Source organism: Cyprinodon variegatus, unplaced genomic scaffold, assembly GCF_000732505.1.
Source record: "Cyprinodon variegatus isolate N-32 unplaced genomic scaffold, C_variegatus-1.0 Scaffold639, whole genome shotgun sequence".
Lineage (NCBI taxonomy): Eukaryota > Metazoa > Chordata > Actinopteri > Cyprinodontiformes > Cyprinodontidae > Cyprinodon > Cyprinodon variegatus.
Genome location: NW_015151092.1, coordinates 215,436 through 233,596, shown reverse-complemented (window position 1 = coordinate 233,596; position 18,161 = coordinate 215,436). Strand labels below are relative to the sequence as shown.

Genomic DNA, 18,161 nt, shown 5'->3' with positions numbered 1-18,161 from the left:
CATACAATTGTATGTGACTATGTAGCAATGAAGACTTTTAGTTACTATTAGGTTACCAAAAATAAATTGATAAATGGGAACTTAGGATCAGGTAAATAAAGCATTATAAAACTGAACTCAAGTTGCATATTAATCAGAGTTAAGGGTTTGGAGTTAAAAAGTTTGGCTGGCTGTATTCTAGGTTTGGTTTTCTGTTGTATATCAAGTAATAAACTGTATTTTACCAGATAATAACACATTCATTTATTGCTGTCTTCTAAAATTAATGAGATATCTGGTAATAACTGTTTGAAATCTAAGAAGTCTGACTTTATCTTGTCTGCCTAAAATATGCAGCACAGCGCTTAAAAAAATCTCCATAAAGTTTTTCTCGTTACCTAATAATATAGTGTAACTAACTATGTTATTACCATGTTGTTACATGGTTATTGATGTACTGTAAAGGAAAGCGTTACCAAATAGCTCCAGGTAACAAGTAAGCAGTTTAGTGCAGTAGCTGGATGCTCCCACATCTCCTGCTCTCCCATCTCATTGTAACCCGCCGTCATTTTCAGTTTATTTCTTTAGTTTGATATCTACCTGTTAGACATGTCTCCTGTAATCCTTCATCCTTTACAGCCTGACTTTCTTTTACTCGCTCTCACTTGATTTCTGTGTTTCACACTTTTACACATTTCCATCCACCTCTCTGGCTTCTAAATAGATGCTTCAAACCTCCAGCTGTGCACTGAATTGATTCGTATGCAGAAGGTGCAGAGAGAGGGAAGAATATATGATAATACATTTCTGAGCTAATCTGCTGTTTAGCTCATGGCTAAAAACTGCTGCATTTAATTATACACCTTGTTAATAACTTGAAGTTATTTTTCTATTTAATTTCTTATGTAGTTTGTGTTTTTCCTAACCAGATTAATTTGTTTCATTCTGTTTTTTCTTAACTCAGCCATATGAGGCATCACTTTTCACGGGTATAAAACATGCATGATGTTTTCATTGGGATGTGGTTTGAGAAAAAAAAATAAAAATGCTTTTTTGTTAGTTCTAAAGTTCTAAAGCAAATAGCTTTTATTGTGGGTTTGTTAAAAAAAAACAAAAAAAAAAAACATATTATGACTCTAATCCTTTAACATTCAAAAATGAGGCATTTCCAAATAACAACTCTCCCACTTTATCACCCAGTATGATTAAAGTTTCTCTTGACTCTGGAAAGGGAAGTTTGGAAACTTATCTCTGTTACTCCGGTGGATAAAGAAGTACAGTCCAGTACTAAAACGACTTAAAAAAGATTTCCTTTGTTTTCATATGAAAGCTGTTGAAATGCAAACAGTTTTTCAGCAGCATGAATTATGTTATTATCATTTATTTTGCCAGCGTAAAAAGATCTGCTTATTCAGAGTTTCTGCGGTTCATAAAAAAATTATTAAGTCATTAAATTATAATTTTTTAATTAAGGCCTTAATTGGCATTAAAATTAATTAAATGTTATTATCGTGGCATTTAAAATGCTTTATTTAAAAAAAAAAAAGTTTATAAAAATTTCATCAGATATGTTATATCGCAATATATTTGCGTGGAACTGCTTCTGGTTGATCGTAAGGCCGTATGTTCGGAAAAGAAGCTCGAGGTGGAAAAAAAAGCGAAAGAATGGGGAAAATGCTAATTTCAACAAAGGTCACTGGAAAAAGAGGAATTCGGGACATGGCTGCAGCCTGTCGACAGTAAAGGTGATGAAAGATTTTGCCGTGTATATACGAGAGTCATGGGTATTTGTTGATGGCAGTAAAATTAGTTCTAAGAGCATTAAAAAAACAAAAAGCATTGTATAGGAGTTACTCATTCCTGTATAAACCCTGTTATTCTTTCCATTGCTAATATCAAGCCAAAGTCCCAGTCTGTCTTTACTGACCACTTTAGAAATACCTCATCTTAATAAAATCTAATTGTGTTGAAACATTTACGAATTGTGTTATTTCTAAATTTTTCGCTTGTTTTTAATTTCTCTTAAAGCCAGGCCCACCATGCCCAGTGCTGGCTATAACACATTCATTGTCTCTGTCCTTAAAGTAAAAATCAAATCAGTTTGACACGTTTATTAAGTGTAAGGAGAAAATTTAATAATGTCATAAATTAATATTCTGTGAAACAGCTGTGTTTGGATAAAGCTAAATGCCTTTTGTACAGCATTTTGTACCAATCTGTTGGATTTGGAAGTGAGCATTGGTTGGCAGCTGTTACTGTAAAGCCAGGCACACACTGTACGATCTTTTTCAGTCGTTTCACGCAGCTACAGCTCACACTGTACGAAGAAACTACAGGGTTTAAAATTTCACAGCTCATGATGTTTGTTCTCACAATGTGCGGCCCAATGCTCTGATGCGATCTACTTGCTAACACTGTACGTCTAAAAACCCTGTCGCACTTAGCTCTGCAATGAGATGGCGCTACTCGGACTAGTCTATCCCGAAGCAACGATTAGAAGAGGAATATGAAGCTCACTAGAATGAAATGTGCTGCCTTGGCAATTTGTGCAATTTTGTGCTGAAAGCCCTAAAAAGAAAAGGCTGCGACATATTTGGACAAAGACATGCCTGAGCAAACGGGGCTACTACGGTCTGTTGATTTTATAGAAAGAACTGTTACTCTCGCACCCCTGTCATGCTTCTGTGTATTTGTCTGAGAGGAAGAAGAAGAATCCTTGTTTGCGTATGTCCACTTAGCGATCTGGCCATGATGGTGAATTTCAAACACCTTTGATTTTTTCCTAAACTCATGATTTCTGATCTAAAGGTGGTCGTGACTTGCTGATCGCCCCTCGTTACCCCTTGTACACTACACGACGCACGAAGCACGATCAGGCTGAAAGTCGGCCTGATTGAAAAATTCTCACACGGTTAGAAAACCTTCCCAAAAAGTGCAAAAATTGTACAGGGTATACCTGGCCTAAGGCAAACACGAAGCAGGACAATCAACACTGGAGAGACAACTCAAGGGTACGGAAATACTATACTTGTGAACAACATTCGTCAACGTTCGTCTTGGGAAGAAAATTCTCAGTTTAGCATCTTTAAACTAGTTTATATTGGGAGTTCTACTTTAGTGCTGCTATAATTATATATTTGAAAGATTATTTCTCTGGATTACCATGATTTGTCAGATTTCTTTGTTCAATGTGCATAAAACAAAACGGGGTCAACTTGTGTTGTCAGTGCTCTAAAATGGGGCATAAGAACGCTAATCTCTGCTGGGCCATAGCAAATAAAAATGTTAAAATCCTCTTCAAAATAGGTGAGCTGTTCAGATGTAAAAGGGGTGAAGACTGGATTATAGGGTCGGTTTTTGATAAATGTTGCTACAGTTGAATGGACAGTGAGACCAGCTTTGAGCTTATAAGCTCAGGTTGTCCTTCAGTGTCTCTTGTACATGGTGTGATGTGTTGTGTGCGAAGTCACGCCTGGCCGGCTGTTATCTACCGCAGACTCGCAGGTCCCTGAAGGGACACCAGAGGAGTCATCTGAGTCACTTGCAGTTTCTTCTGCGGTAGCAAATTAAAACTGGTCCAACACAGAAGGATGCAGATAGGAAGGAATGTCGTTAATGTATTTCCCCTTAATTAAATCTGCTCTTTTTCTGCCTAATCCCCACCAAACAGATACTAAATGAACAAAAAAGCAATTTGACTTATTCCTCTGCCTTAAGTTGCAGCAGCTGCCTCTAACAGCAGAAACTCTCTCGCTCTTTGTGGTGCTTCTGTTTATTAAACACAGACGATTGGCGACGATTTGATTTGGCGTTCATCAGCTCTGATAATGATGATGAATCTTGCTTCCATCTGCACGTTGTGCACAAATGTGCGTGTAAAGTGTCCCTACCTCAGTTGTTCAGCACTGCGGTTGCTGCTGCTTTTCATTGCCACTGTGCTGTAACATCAGAGCTCTCTAAATATTGATTAGAACTAATTTCCTCAGAGTAGCAGATAAGCAAGATTTAGTGTGTTGCGGTACTTCAAATGATTCCTGTATGAAATCCGGTGAATTTTTTTTTTCCATATAGAGTTTTCAGGCATGATTAAAACCACTTGTTTAAAAAAAAAACTTTATAAAAACTTCTTCTATTCAGTTTTCAATTCTGTTTGTTAGACATGAACTAGTCGCTGGTCACATTAATCAGGATCTTCTGATGACTTTTACTCAAGTAACATTTCAGTCAGTGACTTGGACTTTTACCAAAGTCATATTTTGGACAGGTACTTATACTTTTACTTGACTCCGAGATTTCAGTACTTTATACAACACTAGTTTTAACTAATCTGATTTAATTTTTTACTTTAAAGTGCCTTAAAATTCGTTGTGAATTGGTGCTATATAAATAAACTAGACTTACCAATCGGCAGTGCTTGAAATTTGGTAGCCGATCGCCAATCGCATTAATCAGTCAAAAAATCTATAAATTCTTCAACTTCGGTATCATGTACATTGACTTTGTATTATTAGGTAACAAAAGGTGATAATAAAGTATTAATGAATTGAACATGACCGGCTAGTCATTATGAAGACCACCGATTTTAAGAGGTAGTTGTTGCCTTGTTTGTTTTGTTTTTGCCCCGGAAAATGAACGCTCAACGCAGGAAGAGGCTATGGGTTGTCCTGCAGCTTTTGCATTCATCATTACTCCACCAGCTCTGACTTCTGGGTCATTTTAACTGCTGCATTCAGTCAAGGCTATAGTTTTAATTCTTGTTAGCAGTGAGAAACAGAAACCAGTATCATATCACTAAAAAATGGTGCAGCAGGAAAAATATACTTTTCTGGAATTAATAAAATATTTTTTTACGGTAATTCAATTAAATTCAACCCATTACCTAATTTTCTTTCTTCAATAAACGTTGTATATCTTTGTTTCTTTTCTTTTATTAAAAGTGATATGACAGTTTAAAAAGAAGCTCCATTACAGAAGAAATTTTTTTTTTATTTCTCTTACCAATGATCATTATTTCTACTGCATAATCTCAGTAACAAGAAAGACGGATAAATGTAACATGTACAGATGTGTGAAGGAGTCCCCAACATGACCATATTCAGCGTTTTGTTCATCATCATAATAAATTCTGAGAAACTCATTTAAGTTTTTGGTTGCAATGTTAGAAAATGTTAAAATGCTTTCTGAGTATTAATGAATTAATGCTCCTGAAGCACAACCCTGCTTTAAACTCTTCTGCTTGTGCATCCCTGTCTGCTTTATTCACTTTGATATTCTCAAATAAACCTTTGAGGCCCTCACAGAGTTTAGGGGAAGTTATCAAATATGTTTTTTCTTAAAACAGTAGATTTATTTGTATCTCTGTTAGTAAGTTGAATTTAAATACTTGCCAGGTTTTTTAGATATTTATTTTTTTTTTTTGGTAAAATCTCTTGAAAATCGCGTTTCCATTTCCTCCAATTTAACCAGCTAAGCTTTTCACACAATAATGTAACAAAAATGCAATAAAGTTTATGGTTGTAACAAATAAGTTTAGAGGTATGAGTAGAAAGCACTATTATTGTTTGTTGGAACTTTGGTGATATGTATACGACCTTCTTTATCTTTTATTATTTGTTGTATATTTTAGGTGAAAAAGTGATTTTAATCAGTGTAACAAAAGCAGCCATTTAGATATTGTTTACCCATATTAAAGAATTCAGATAGATTTCCTCATTGTAATCAGTTTAATTGGCCTCTTCTATAATCAGCACACATACAATAAGGTTTATTTGGAAGCTCTGAGATAAATTGTTTGTTAAAGTAACAAAATCTGGTGCATCGCTTTATTTCATCCTTGCCTCTGTTTTTCAATTTGCAGCAGATGAGAATTTTGACAAAGCCCTCATATTTGATAAGCACTTTGATTTCGGGGGAAATGACTGCTTTGTTATCTTGTTGTTGTGACAAAGGAAAAAAAAACCGAAAGACTCCTATATTTTATTTAGTAAATATCACATTTTCCAGCACACTTAACCAGGCAAGTACGACAGCACCAAGCAAGACTAGAGCAGAAACAAGAAGTGAGCGATAGATGCTGTAACAATCATCATCAGAACAGGAATAACAGTTAATGAAAAAAGGAGGAATTTTTAGCAATTCTAAAACTGGAAGAAATCCAAATGAAAATATGTAATTTTTACTTAAAATAAGTCAGTTTGTTCTCGACTTGAGGAGATGAAAGAGACATTTTGCCAATGGAACAAGACAATTTAGATTAAAATAAGAAAAGATTATTGCATTGTTATATTTCAGGTGCATATTATCGAATTATCTTATTTTAAGAGTAAAAATACTTATTCTATTGGCAAACTGTCTAATTTACGGACTCAAATCAAGGGTAAATGCACTTAATTTAAGACATTTTTACTTATTTCTAAATAATTTTCCAGTGTAGGGTAAGAACCAAATGAAGCTTCTTTGTAAGACGATGCGTTTTGTCACATACTTTGAGTGTGTTTGAAAATGGGAAGAAGGATGTGTAATCTGAATGCTGCCAGGGCCTCAAGATGGGATTTGTTGAATCATAGCTGAGCTTTTTTCGATACATAAAGATAACCTAACCACCTCTAATATCCTGCACACAATCATTATGTTTCCCCTAATTATTCAAACAATCTAGAAATGGATTAGACTCCCCTGTTATATCTCAAGCAACTAGAATGCTGAGGTTAGATTTGTTTCTCCAGACTCGGTGTCTGCTGGGATCATTTTAAAGCTAAATAAAGTAATATGAAAAAAAATCTATTTCGTTTTGTTTTCCCTTTTAAATAAAATAACTTAAATACTTGTGAAAATAAAGCATAAATGCTCCACTTACCAAATCCTGACTTTACCGTCTTTGAGCCCATTTTTTTTGGTTCAAGTTCCTTATCTATATTTGAGAGTAGGTTCAGCAATCTAAAAACACAGCATGTTCTTCCCAGGTCTAAGATATTGTGAAACTGTTAGGAAAATAATCCCATATCAACCTTAAAGTCTAAAACAGGTTAAAATATATTTCCAAGCCTTTTGTTCTTTGGTTTAAGAGGATGGGAGCCATAATTAATAAATGAAGAAAACATTAAACAGTGAACCTTCCCAGGACTGGCGGACAAGCCAAATATACTATGAGCTCATTGACAACTCATAGTTGATCACAAATTAAACTATATCGTCCCCTAAAGCAGCGGTCCCCAACCTTTTTTGCGCCACAGACCAGTTATAAGTCAGACAATGTTTTCACAGACTGGCATTTAAAGTGTAGGTGGTAAATACGATCAAATAAAATAATACGACTGGCATAAAATCCTGCGTCAAGAGGCACAGGTTAATTCAGGTAATTGGGAGAGAATACCCCATTTTTTAAATATTTTTTAAAATAAAACATCACTCAGACTCTGATCGTCGATAAATTATATATATATATTTTCTGTGTGGCCCGGTTCCAAATGACCGGTACCGGTCCATGGCCCAGTGGTTGGGGACCGCTGCCCTAAAGCACTACAAGCTTTGTTGGGTCAGTTAATATCAGAGTTCATGGTTCAACAACAGAGAAAGAATGGCCAAAAATGGTCTTCATTAAAGCAGCTTAAGGCTAAAGTACTTATAAAAAGCCTATTTTTCAAGAACAAATGAAACCCCATCTTAATTAACCACAAGACTTGGAAATCTTTGCCTTAATGAGACAACAGTGGAACAAATTTTCATTCTGTCCCATCCGGTATAAAGTTTCACTATGGTGAGAAATGTTGGGCTGCCTGGATGATTCTGCAGACATGATAAAACCACAAATTCTAAATGAACGTGAAAGTACATCAGTTTGTGGCGTTATGTCGTTAGACAATGATCCAAAGCACACCGGCAAATACACGTCCTAAATGCTGAGAAAATAAAATAAAATAAACTAGTCAGTTTTCAACTTTAAACAACCCAACTCTCCCTTAAAATCCATCACTGCAGCCGATTTAAAATTATTCCTGACAGAAAGGTGGGCTATCATTCCTTTACCAGAATATAAAAGACTGTCTGCTATTGGAAATGCTTCATGCCAGTTCTTGCTGCCAGGCATGATTGATTTCCCTTCTATTAAAATATTTCTTCACAGAAACTCCTGTATTTTCATCATTGCAACCACGGTCTGTTGAACATGTTAGAAGATAACCAAATACCCGGCATTGTTGTCTGGAAGATTTTCCCAGATCATAGAGTTGAATAGTATATTAATGTTCTTTGTTTTGCTGTTTCTCTGCTACTCTTCCGACCTCTTTAGTCTGCCGATGAGATAGAAGCGACGGTAAGCCGTATTTCAACCTTCAAACAGTCCTGCTTGTTGGGCCTTTTCATCTCCACCTGACCCTTCTATTGGTTCACATCGTCCTTTTAAAGATCTAAGGGGCTTAATGAGGAAAAGGGAATCAAACTGATTTCCATAATATGCTGATTGGGGTAATTGTTAATGATTTTAGTTAAAATGAAATTCCCAACAGCTGGGAGTGTAAAACATCTGTAATTTGCAGCTCCTTGCTGCAGAATTCTTTTAATGACAGATCAGATCAAATTGAAAGCAAATTAAGCCCCTCTTTGCTTCTTTTTTTTTTCCATTTTTTTTTCTTTCATCTTTTCAATCATTTCATAGTCATTGTGTTTGACCTTGCTTCATTTTAATGTATTTTTGCAGCATCTCTACAATTCACATGCTTAAGATTTAACGACCCATCTTCATGATGAAACCATTGAACATGCATGTTAAGGTGTTTATCAGGGTCCTGTCTCCGTCCTGCATGCGCTTCCTTTTATGGATCTATGTGTTTCTCTTCAGTGCAACAGGGTAATTCTACTGCGCCTCCACCAACAAAGGCACATGAAATAGACGGGTAGAGGTGCTCTGACAAATAGAGATGGAGGGGAAAAGCAAACATTTGATTTGAAGGTTACAGCGTTTCTCTCTTTGTAGTGCCTGCACTTTCCAGCGTGCTGCAGAATCCAGCATCTGAGAATGCAATGACCGTGTATCATCATCCCTTGAAGACTCAAATTAAACGGAATACTGGATGGAAATTAAATTCTGGCATTTAAAGTAAATAACCGGATTTGGTCACTTTGATGCAATATTTTCAAACCAGGGGCGAGATGGAAGCAGACAAAATGAACTCTTTTAATCCAGTGGTAATCCTCTGGTATACATAAAGATCTACCATGCTGCAGACCATATTGGTATTTAAATCACATAATTTCATGTTTAAGGCTCAGCTATGAATGTTGCAAGCATTTTCCTCTCATATCTAACACCATGCAATGACTTAATGTTGAAACTGCTGGAAAGATAAAAATCTTTAAAAAAAACTATGGTTTATGAAATTAATTCTACATCAGTGTTTTCCTTAAAGTATGTTGATTTCTTATCAACACTTTTTATTTGTCTGGATTTCTTACCTCTCATCCAATACCTTCTATCTCCTAGCTTTATTCTCTTTAATATTGCTGGGAAAAACCCCCCGAATATATTGAATTTTTTCCTTAATAATCAGTATACTGTACTTTTTACTTAGAATATTCCACTTTGCTGCCAAGTTATATGTAGTTCAAGGGCTCCATCGTCTTGGAGTAGCTTGACGTACAAACCGCTGCTTCATTGCAATGAATGGAGTCCAATGAGGTGGTTCGGGAATCTGAACAGAATTCCTCCTGGTTAAAACGGTTTGAAGGTTTTTCAGCCATGTGATCGAAGAGAGTAGTAGATCCAAAAGTCCTGTAAATGCATCTGGCCTGGAAACACCTTAGGATCCCCAACGATCAGCCAAAGAATGTTACTTAAAAGATATGCAGATATGCAGTTATACAGATTACATTCAAATTCGGCTCCGCGTAACGTGCAAAACTGATCCCATCTTCACATTTTAACAATGTTTTGTCCACTGACAGTTTGAACTGACCAGTTTTTCGATTGACTCCTTCTATCCAAGTTTACGGTACTAATCAGTAAAGTATATGTTTTACTGGAGTAGTGCAGTCTCACATTTAATGATTTGAAGAGGGCAGCGTTTAATATGTGTGCCTTATTGGGAAGATAAACCCCAAATAAGAGATAAGAGAGTTTGTGCCAACCTGTAAAGTGTTGTATTGCAACAAAATAGACTATGTAAGCCACACAGAGAAAGGATGTAACTACCGTAAAAACTACAAAACTACAGGCAGAATAAGTACAGCCCACCCATACATTAGAAAAATGAAAGCTACACTTGTGTGTTTTAGGTCTCATTAAGAACCTTCTTGTTCCGTAATGCAGAGTCCTTCACGTACCAGTATAAAATTACCTCTATGGGTAGAAAAAAAACACATATTATTTAATAGGTTTGTGTACGGGTTTAAATGAACAGAATGCTGGTATCATAGTTACAGCATGAATGAAACATATTTATTTTTTCTTATTTATTAAACTCTACATCTTAAAAAATAAATTGACTCAAGAATATCCAAATAACAATACTTTTTTTAAGCATCGGCCAGTTTACAGCTGTTAATCTGTGAGCACAGCGTGCACTAGATGTGAGTATGAGGCAATTTTCTTTACTGCCTTACACATGACTTTGTGCACACTTTGTGATCATGCTTTGGGTCGCACTATTATTTAAAAACCTGTGCTCTCCTGGCTGGGTTATAAGTGGGTATAAATGCTGGTAACGGGTTGGGTCTCGGTTCCTAAATCTACGGGTTCGTGTGGATGTAGTTTTGAAAAATCAGACCAGTGCAGAACTCTGCCATGATGTACCTTGGAAAACTTACAGCTCTACAGTCCGTCAGCAAACTATGAATTCTCCCTGAGGTAGAAGACAGCCTTTTGAGAATCCGGAGGAATCCTAAGCTGCTGGGGCCTCTTTAGAATTGCTGTGGTGTTGGAGCCCTACAGGAAGTCTGCATCCTTGCACACCCAAGAGCCTAAACCTGCTTATCTTTTTCCACACAGTACCCAATAATAGCTGTAATTTACCTCTACCTCTTGATGCGAAAAATACTCTCTTTAGTCCTAGAGATGTCAGTGCCCAAGTAGCTTTTGGCACATGACCCCACCAGCCTCTATACAGCCGTTCCATATTGAGAAGAACAAAAAAGGAGTTGAAAACAATCTCCAAATCTCATTGTTGGAGAACTGCATGCTTGGTGCCAATTCTGATACGATTGAACAACCACTGCATGCTTTCTGCATACAAACCACTAATTGTAAAGTGGTGGTAGAAAAATGTCTCTTATCATGTGACCTAAACTGGTGCTTAGATAAGATGAGACATTTGCTGACATGCTGAAAGGTTTTAAACCAAAAGCTCCCAATGAGTTTGGTTTAAAATAGAGGATTCATGTGTCAAATCCAAACTTTTGGTCCAAGATGTGGTTGGCCTTCTGTTCTTCAAAAGGCTCTGAGAACCGTGTCATAGTGCATGGAATCAGACACTTTGGTTCCTGGGTGTTTCAACTGATAAAAGATGGAAAATATGTGACCAATAAACTTACTGAAACAGGTGAATGAGTTCTGAGTTATCTTCTACTGGTGTTCTTTGTTTCCAGCCAGAATGTGTGAATCTTAAATCCCTTTATGGAGGTCTTTCTCCGTTGAAAACACTGAAAATATTCAATCAAATCAATCAATCAATTTTTTTATTGTCAACAACAGTTTGCATTGTAATTGATATTTCAGTTTCAGTACAAACTGTGGGGGGCTGGCAAGGAGAACGATTTACTGAGGCCAAGCGTGCCCCCGAACACTGCCGTTGGAGCATTTTTACGGCTGCCAAGGGCCCCACCATGAGGCGGTTCCCTTATACCCTTATAGCGCTGTCTTTATCTCTATGGAAAGATAGGAGCCACATTGGGGGGGGGAAGCATATTTAATACTTTATCCACGGGATAAAACATTTCAGCAGAAGGAAAACATTGGAGACTGGAGCCACATGAAAGTCAATCCAACATTTCTGAGCATCAGTTGTGTATGAATGATGAATGCGTTCAATTTGTCCATGAATGCTGTCTCCACATGCCATTGTCCATAATAAGATGGAAGTTTACCAATCTGTGCTGGAGTTCTGGACGCATCCACAGATGTTCGTGGGTAGGGTAGATGGGGGGAGACGGCAGTTCTGGGCCTTTCCGCTATAACATCCAGGGGAGGTTTGATAAGGGGGAGGCGGAATCCAAAATAACGCTTTGTTTTGAGAGCAGGCTACACAGCAATTTTCTATTAGCCTTCAGGTCTTTTCTTGCTGGCTCCACATGGCGAATCCAATATTCTGAATTTGTTGGGTTTTTCCACCTTGAAGTTAGCACGCACATCCAATATATCTCACCTTTGAGATGAACCACCACAGCCAGCCTGCATTCAATCGCACCCAGCGTACGGCTCAGCTCGCGGTCCTGCTCGCCTTGGTGAGAACGTCAACCGCTGCCGGCACCCTGATCAATGCCCAAATTCCCGCCGACATCCTCTGTAATTGTAGATACATCCGGTATCCGCCAAATCCAAACAGGAGAAATCCGAGTATCTTAAATCCGAAAATCCATGCATCGTTGACATCCTCGACCGACAACGTTGTAAAACACACCATCCTCCAAGTCTTCCAGGAGTCTAGGGTGTATCCCGCAAAGTACGTACCGGCAGGACAGGAAGGGTGCCTTTTTCTCAGTCTTCCAGTTGATAAAATTTGATCAAATTCATTGAGAGACCAGCTGACCAGATCCATTGTTTGAATTCGGGTGAGATGAAGAGAGGGGTCAGAAAAAACAAAACACAGCAATGCAGGGAAAGTGCAGGGAGTTGCAGAGCAGCAGGAAAATGCAGCCGCCTGTTTCAAGAGTCAGAACAGAAAGAAATAATCTAGAGATAAAGAATACAAACCTGAAATCAGTTTGGTTTAACATGTGTATATAAAACTGCTTGAAAATGTGTTTTATTTGTAATGAAAAAAGGTTAACCTCATGACCTTTTAAAATACCTTTTCAAGTAACCGCCCTGTCTTTGTGTGTCTGCTTGCAGGCGCAGCAGCTCCAGAAGAAAGACTCGCAGCTGAAAGCACTGGAAGCCTTCTACAGGGAGCAGCTGGCTCAGCTGGAGCAGAGGGTACAACATTCATGCTACTCCCCATGCTTACACATGTTCACAGACCTGCAAAAACCCACCTCATTCATAGCTTTCATAGACCCGCTGTGCTGAGGAGCAGAATACCGAGGCTCACACTCGTCCTAGGAAATCTGGACGAGAGGAGCTGTTTCACACATGCAAATTCAAACACATTTGTGATCAAATATAGTCACACAAACTCTGGGTCAGGTAGACTTTTACTGATCATTTCAAAGCTAAAATAAACAGGCATGTATAATAGTTTTAAAATGTTTGTATAAATTTTCTCTGCAACATCTATGACGAAACAAATGTTTGCTTGTTGCAACCTCCCTGGGTTTAACCTATTAACCACACAAGCAATGATATCTGTACTGTAAGGAAACTAAAGACATACAATAGATTGTCTAAAACCCCATTTTTAAATTGGCAAAACTATGTAAAGTAAATGTAACAAGCTTGTTTATCATATTAGGTTTGCAACTAAACATTGCACAAATGAAAGGACTCCCTTAGGCCTCTCCAGTGTGATTCAACAGGCGGCAAAGATTGAAGCCAGTCGGAGTATCTCCGGAGAGCCTTTACAAGACCTTCCTTTTCCTTTCATCTTCCATTTGACATTTGCCGGGTAGAAAAGGTTCGGTTTCAAGTCAAGTCTCAGTCTCACCAGGCGCCATGCAGAGAACCTTTACAAGATGCTCTCTGGGGGAAGCTGTCTTCCATTTCTCAAATAGAGAAGACCTTTAAAGGACATTATGTGAAAAAAAACTAAGTATTGTGTTCTGTTTACTATGGTTAATTCAAGCCTCTCCTGCACAAATGGGAAGCGAGGGGGTGGATGGAACAGTATGGTGCAGCATTGGAGTGTCCTCACTGTAGGATCCATGCTCCAGTCAGCTAGCAGCTAGCATTCAGTAGAATAATTGATTCCTCTTTTCCAGTCCAGCTCTTTAATTTTAGCATCTTAGCTAACTTAGCCAACTCCCTCTTTTTGTCTTATTTTATATCCTGAGGAGCTGTTCTCCTTTTCCCTTAATAGTCCAAGTCTTGATGTTCTACCGGTGACTATTTGTGTTCCTGTCATTAGTAACAGGTTGGGTTTGGAGAGAGTCGATGGCTGGCAGGCTGGCATACGGGTGGCACAAGCTGTGTTTGCTATCGAGCTTAGGATGTTTGCAGACAGACCTCTGTGTGTGATTGCATGTGTGTATGTGTTAAGATAGAGTGAGATATTGTTTGCATGAACACTGTGTACTCAGGTGCACATGTACAGTATAGGCAGATTCATGTATCAGTGTGAGAGCTCAGTTTGTTTGCAGAATGCCATCAGTCCTGGGTTTTGTTCCTACCAGTACTGGGAACCTCACTGTAAAGGCATTCTCACTTTAGTGAAAATGTTTGAGCTGGTTATTAAAGACGTAGAATTTGATAACGCCACCAAAGATCGCTTTTACTATTTACCCTTCTTTAATAGGTTTAAGCAAGGGCGTAAGTTTGTACTGAAAGTTGGTGGGGACACTCTAAGAGTGGGGGCTGATGGACCTACAGTTACTCAACCCGAACGCTTTCAGTAGGATTTTGTATTTTCCTATTGTTGAGAACACAAGAGAGCCATAATACACTGATATGTATAGATAGAGAGATGCATTTTAGTGCAATATATATATATATATATATATATATATATATATATAGGGGTGGAACGATTCACAAAATCCACGGTTCGGTTCGGTTCACGGTTTCGTGGTCACAGTTTTCGGTTCGGTTCGGTATATGTTTATTGTTACACCGAAGAAAAATTAATAAAAATTAATGAAAAAATAAAAATGTATGAAATTAATGAAAAAAATCCCCAAAAATTTATGAATTGTAATTATTTTTAATGATCCGCAGAAACCCTGGTTCATTTCCACGTTTTGCTGCTTTGAATTTAATCATCTCGCGCATGCTCTCTACCATCTCCAAGGAACTCAGAGCGGAGCGGACGGGAGCCATAATGGAGGCTGTAGGCTTTGCTTTGTGCAGGCGGTCTGGAGCGCAGCGGGGTGAAGCGGAGCGCTGAGTATGCGGGATTTCGGGGTTAGCATGACATGTTGGTCATGTTGCTGTTAGCATAAACAAAACNACTCTAAATGCAAAGCGGTCCCATACAGCAGACCTATAAAGTGCTGCTGGCGCGTCTTCCAACTCCTGTTCTTTCCCACTCGCCATACCAACACAATTCTCCACAAAAACTGATTTTTTTCTGCTACACCCGGCTACGCTGCTTCGCTTCTTCTTCTTCTTGTTTACTGCTGGTGGTTGGCTTTGGTCGCAGTACCGCCACCTTCTGCTCTGGAGTGTACACGCTTCGCCTATGAGAAAAAAGAGCAGCGCATGAACCAAACGCAACACACGCGAATCGAACTGAGACAGTCGAACCGAACGGTTCGGGCGGTTTTCATAAACCGTTCCATCCCTCGTATGTATGATGAATGTGTTCAATTTGTCTACGAATGCTGTCTCCACATGCCATTGTCCTTAATAAGACGGAAGTTTACCAATCGGTGCTGCAGTTCTGGACGCATCCACAGATGTTCGCGGGTAGGGTAGATTGGGGGAGACGGCAGTTCTGGGCCTTTCAGCTATAACATCCTGGGTGGCCGAATCTAAAATAACACTTTATGTTTTGAGAGCAGGCTACACAGGAATTTTCTATTAGCCTTCGAGTCTTTTCTTGCTGGTTCCACATGGCGAATCCAGTATTCTGAATTTGTTGGGTTTTTCCGCCTTGAAGTTAGCACGCACATCCAAGATATTATCCCGTCTCACCTTTGAAATGAACCACCGCAGCCAGCCTGCATTCAATGGCACCTAGCATACGGCTCAGCTGGCGGTCCTGCTCGTTCAGAGCCTTTGTGAGAACGTCAACCGCTGCCGGCACCCTGATCAATGCCCAAATTCCCGCCGACATCCTCTGTAATTGTAGATTCATCCGGTGTCCGCCAAATCCAAACAGGAGAAATCCGAGTATCGTAAATCCGAAAATCCATGCATCGTTGACATCCTCGACCGACAACGTTGTAAAACACACCATCCTCCAAGCCTTCCAGGAGTCCAGGGTGTATCCCACAAAGTATGTCCCGGCAGGACAGGAAGGGTTCCTTTTTCCCTGTCTTCCAGTTGATCAAATTTGATAAAATTCATTGAGATACCAGCTGACCAGATCCATTGTTTGAATTTGGGTGATATGAAGAGAGGGGTCAGAAAAAACAAAACACAGCAAAGCAGGGAAAGTGCAGGGAGTTGCAGAGCAGCAGGAAAATGCAACCGCCTCCTTCAAGAGTCAGAACAGAAAGAAATAATCTAGAGATAAAGAATACAAACCTGAAATCAGTTTGGTTTAACATGTGTATATAAAACTGCTTGAAAATGTGTTTTATTTGTAATGAAAAAAGGTTAACCTCATGACCTTTTAAAATACCTTTTCAAGTAACCGCCCTGTCTTTGTGTGTCTGCTTGCAGGCGCAGCAGCTCCAGAAGAAAGACTCGCAGCTGAAAGCACTGGAAGCCTTCTACAGGGAGCAGCTGGCTCAGCTGGAGCAGAGGGTACAACATTCATGCTACTCCCCATGCTTACACATGTTCACAGACCTGCAAAAACCCACCTCATTCATAGCTTTCATAGACCCGCTGTGCTGAGGAGCAGAATACCGAGGCTCACACTCGTCCTAGGAAATCTGGACGAGAGGAGCTGTTTCACACATGCAAATTCAAACACATTTGTGATCAAATATAGTCACACAAACTCTGGGTCAGGTAGACTTTTACTGATCATTTCAAAGCTAAAATAAACAGGCATGTATAATAGTTTTAAAATGTTTGTATAAATTTTCTCTGCAACATCTATGACGAAACAAATGTTTGCTTGTTGCAACCTCCCTGGGTTTAACCTATTAACCACACAAGCAATGATATCTGTACTGTAAGGAAACTAAAGACATACAATAGATTGTCTAAAACCCCATTTTTAAATTGGCAAAACTATGTAAAGTAAATGTAACAAGCTTGTTTATCATATTAGGTTTGCAACTAAACATTGCACAAATGAAAGGACTCCCTTAGGCCTCTCCAGTGTGATTCAACAGGCGGCAAAGATTGAAGCCAGTCGGAGTATCTCCGGAGAGCCTTTACAAGACCTTCCTTTTCCTTTCATCTTCCATTTGACATTTGCCGGGTAGAAAAGGTTCGGTTTCAAGTCAAGTCTCAGTCTCACCAGGCGCCATGCAGAGAACCTTTACAAGATGCTCTCTGGGGGAAGCTGTCTTCCATTTCTCAAATAGAGAAGACCTTTAAAGGACATTATGTGAAAAAAAACTAAGTATTGTGTTCTGTTTACTATGGTTAATTCAAGCCTCTCCTGCACAAATGGGAAGCGAGGGGGTGGATGGAACAGTATGGTGCAGCATTGGAGTGTCCTCACTGTAGGATCCATGCTCCAGTCAGCTAGCAGCTAGCATTCAGTAGAATAATTGATTCCTCTTTTCCAGTCCAGCTCTTTAATTTTAGCATCTTAGCTAACTTAGCCAACTCCCTCTTTTTGTCTTATTTTATATCCTGAGGAGCTGTTCTCCTTTTCCCTTAATAGTCCAAGTCTTGATGTTCTACCGGTGACTATTTGTGTTCCTGTCATTAGTAACAGGTTGGGTTTGGAGAGAGTCGATGGCTGGCAGGCTGGCATACGGGTGGCACAAGCTGTGTTTGCTATCGAGCTTAGGATGTTTGCAGACAGACCTCTGTGTGTGATTGCATGTGTGTATGTGTTAAGATAGAGTGAGATATTGTTTGCATGAACACTGTGTACTCAGGTGCACATGTACAGTATAGGCAGATTCATGTATCAGTGTGAGAGCTCAGTTTGTTTGCAGAATGCCATCAGTCCTGGGTTTTGTTCCTACCAGTACTGGGAACCTCACTGTAAAGGCATTCTCACTTTAGTGAAAATGTTTGAGCTGGTTATTAAAGACGTAGAATCTGATAACGCCACCAGAGATCGATTTTACTATTAACCCTTCTTTAA

The 18,161-nt window shown here is 38.9% G+C and overlaps 1 protein-coding gene across 2 annotated transcripts in view; it reads left to right on the top strand.

Moving 5' to 3' along the window:
• Positions 1 to 18,161, top strand: part of LOC107096639 (MICOS complex subunit mic25a-like) — a 122,635-nt gene that overhangs the window by 33,994 nt on the left and 70,480 nt on the right. The window contains exons 5-6 of one of the 2 annotated variants that reach the window (XM_015393386.1): positions 8,267 to 8,290; positions 13,019 to 13,102. In XM_015393386.1, coding sequence (XP_015248872.1) covers positions 8,267 to 8,290; positions 13,019 to 13,102 — 108 coding nt within the window. The remainder of the gene's footprint in view (positions 1 to 8,266; positions 8,291 to 13,018; positions 13,103 to 18,161) is intronic. The other variant, XM_015393387.1, reaches the window with a different exon arrangement.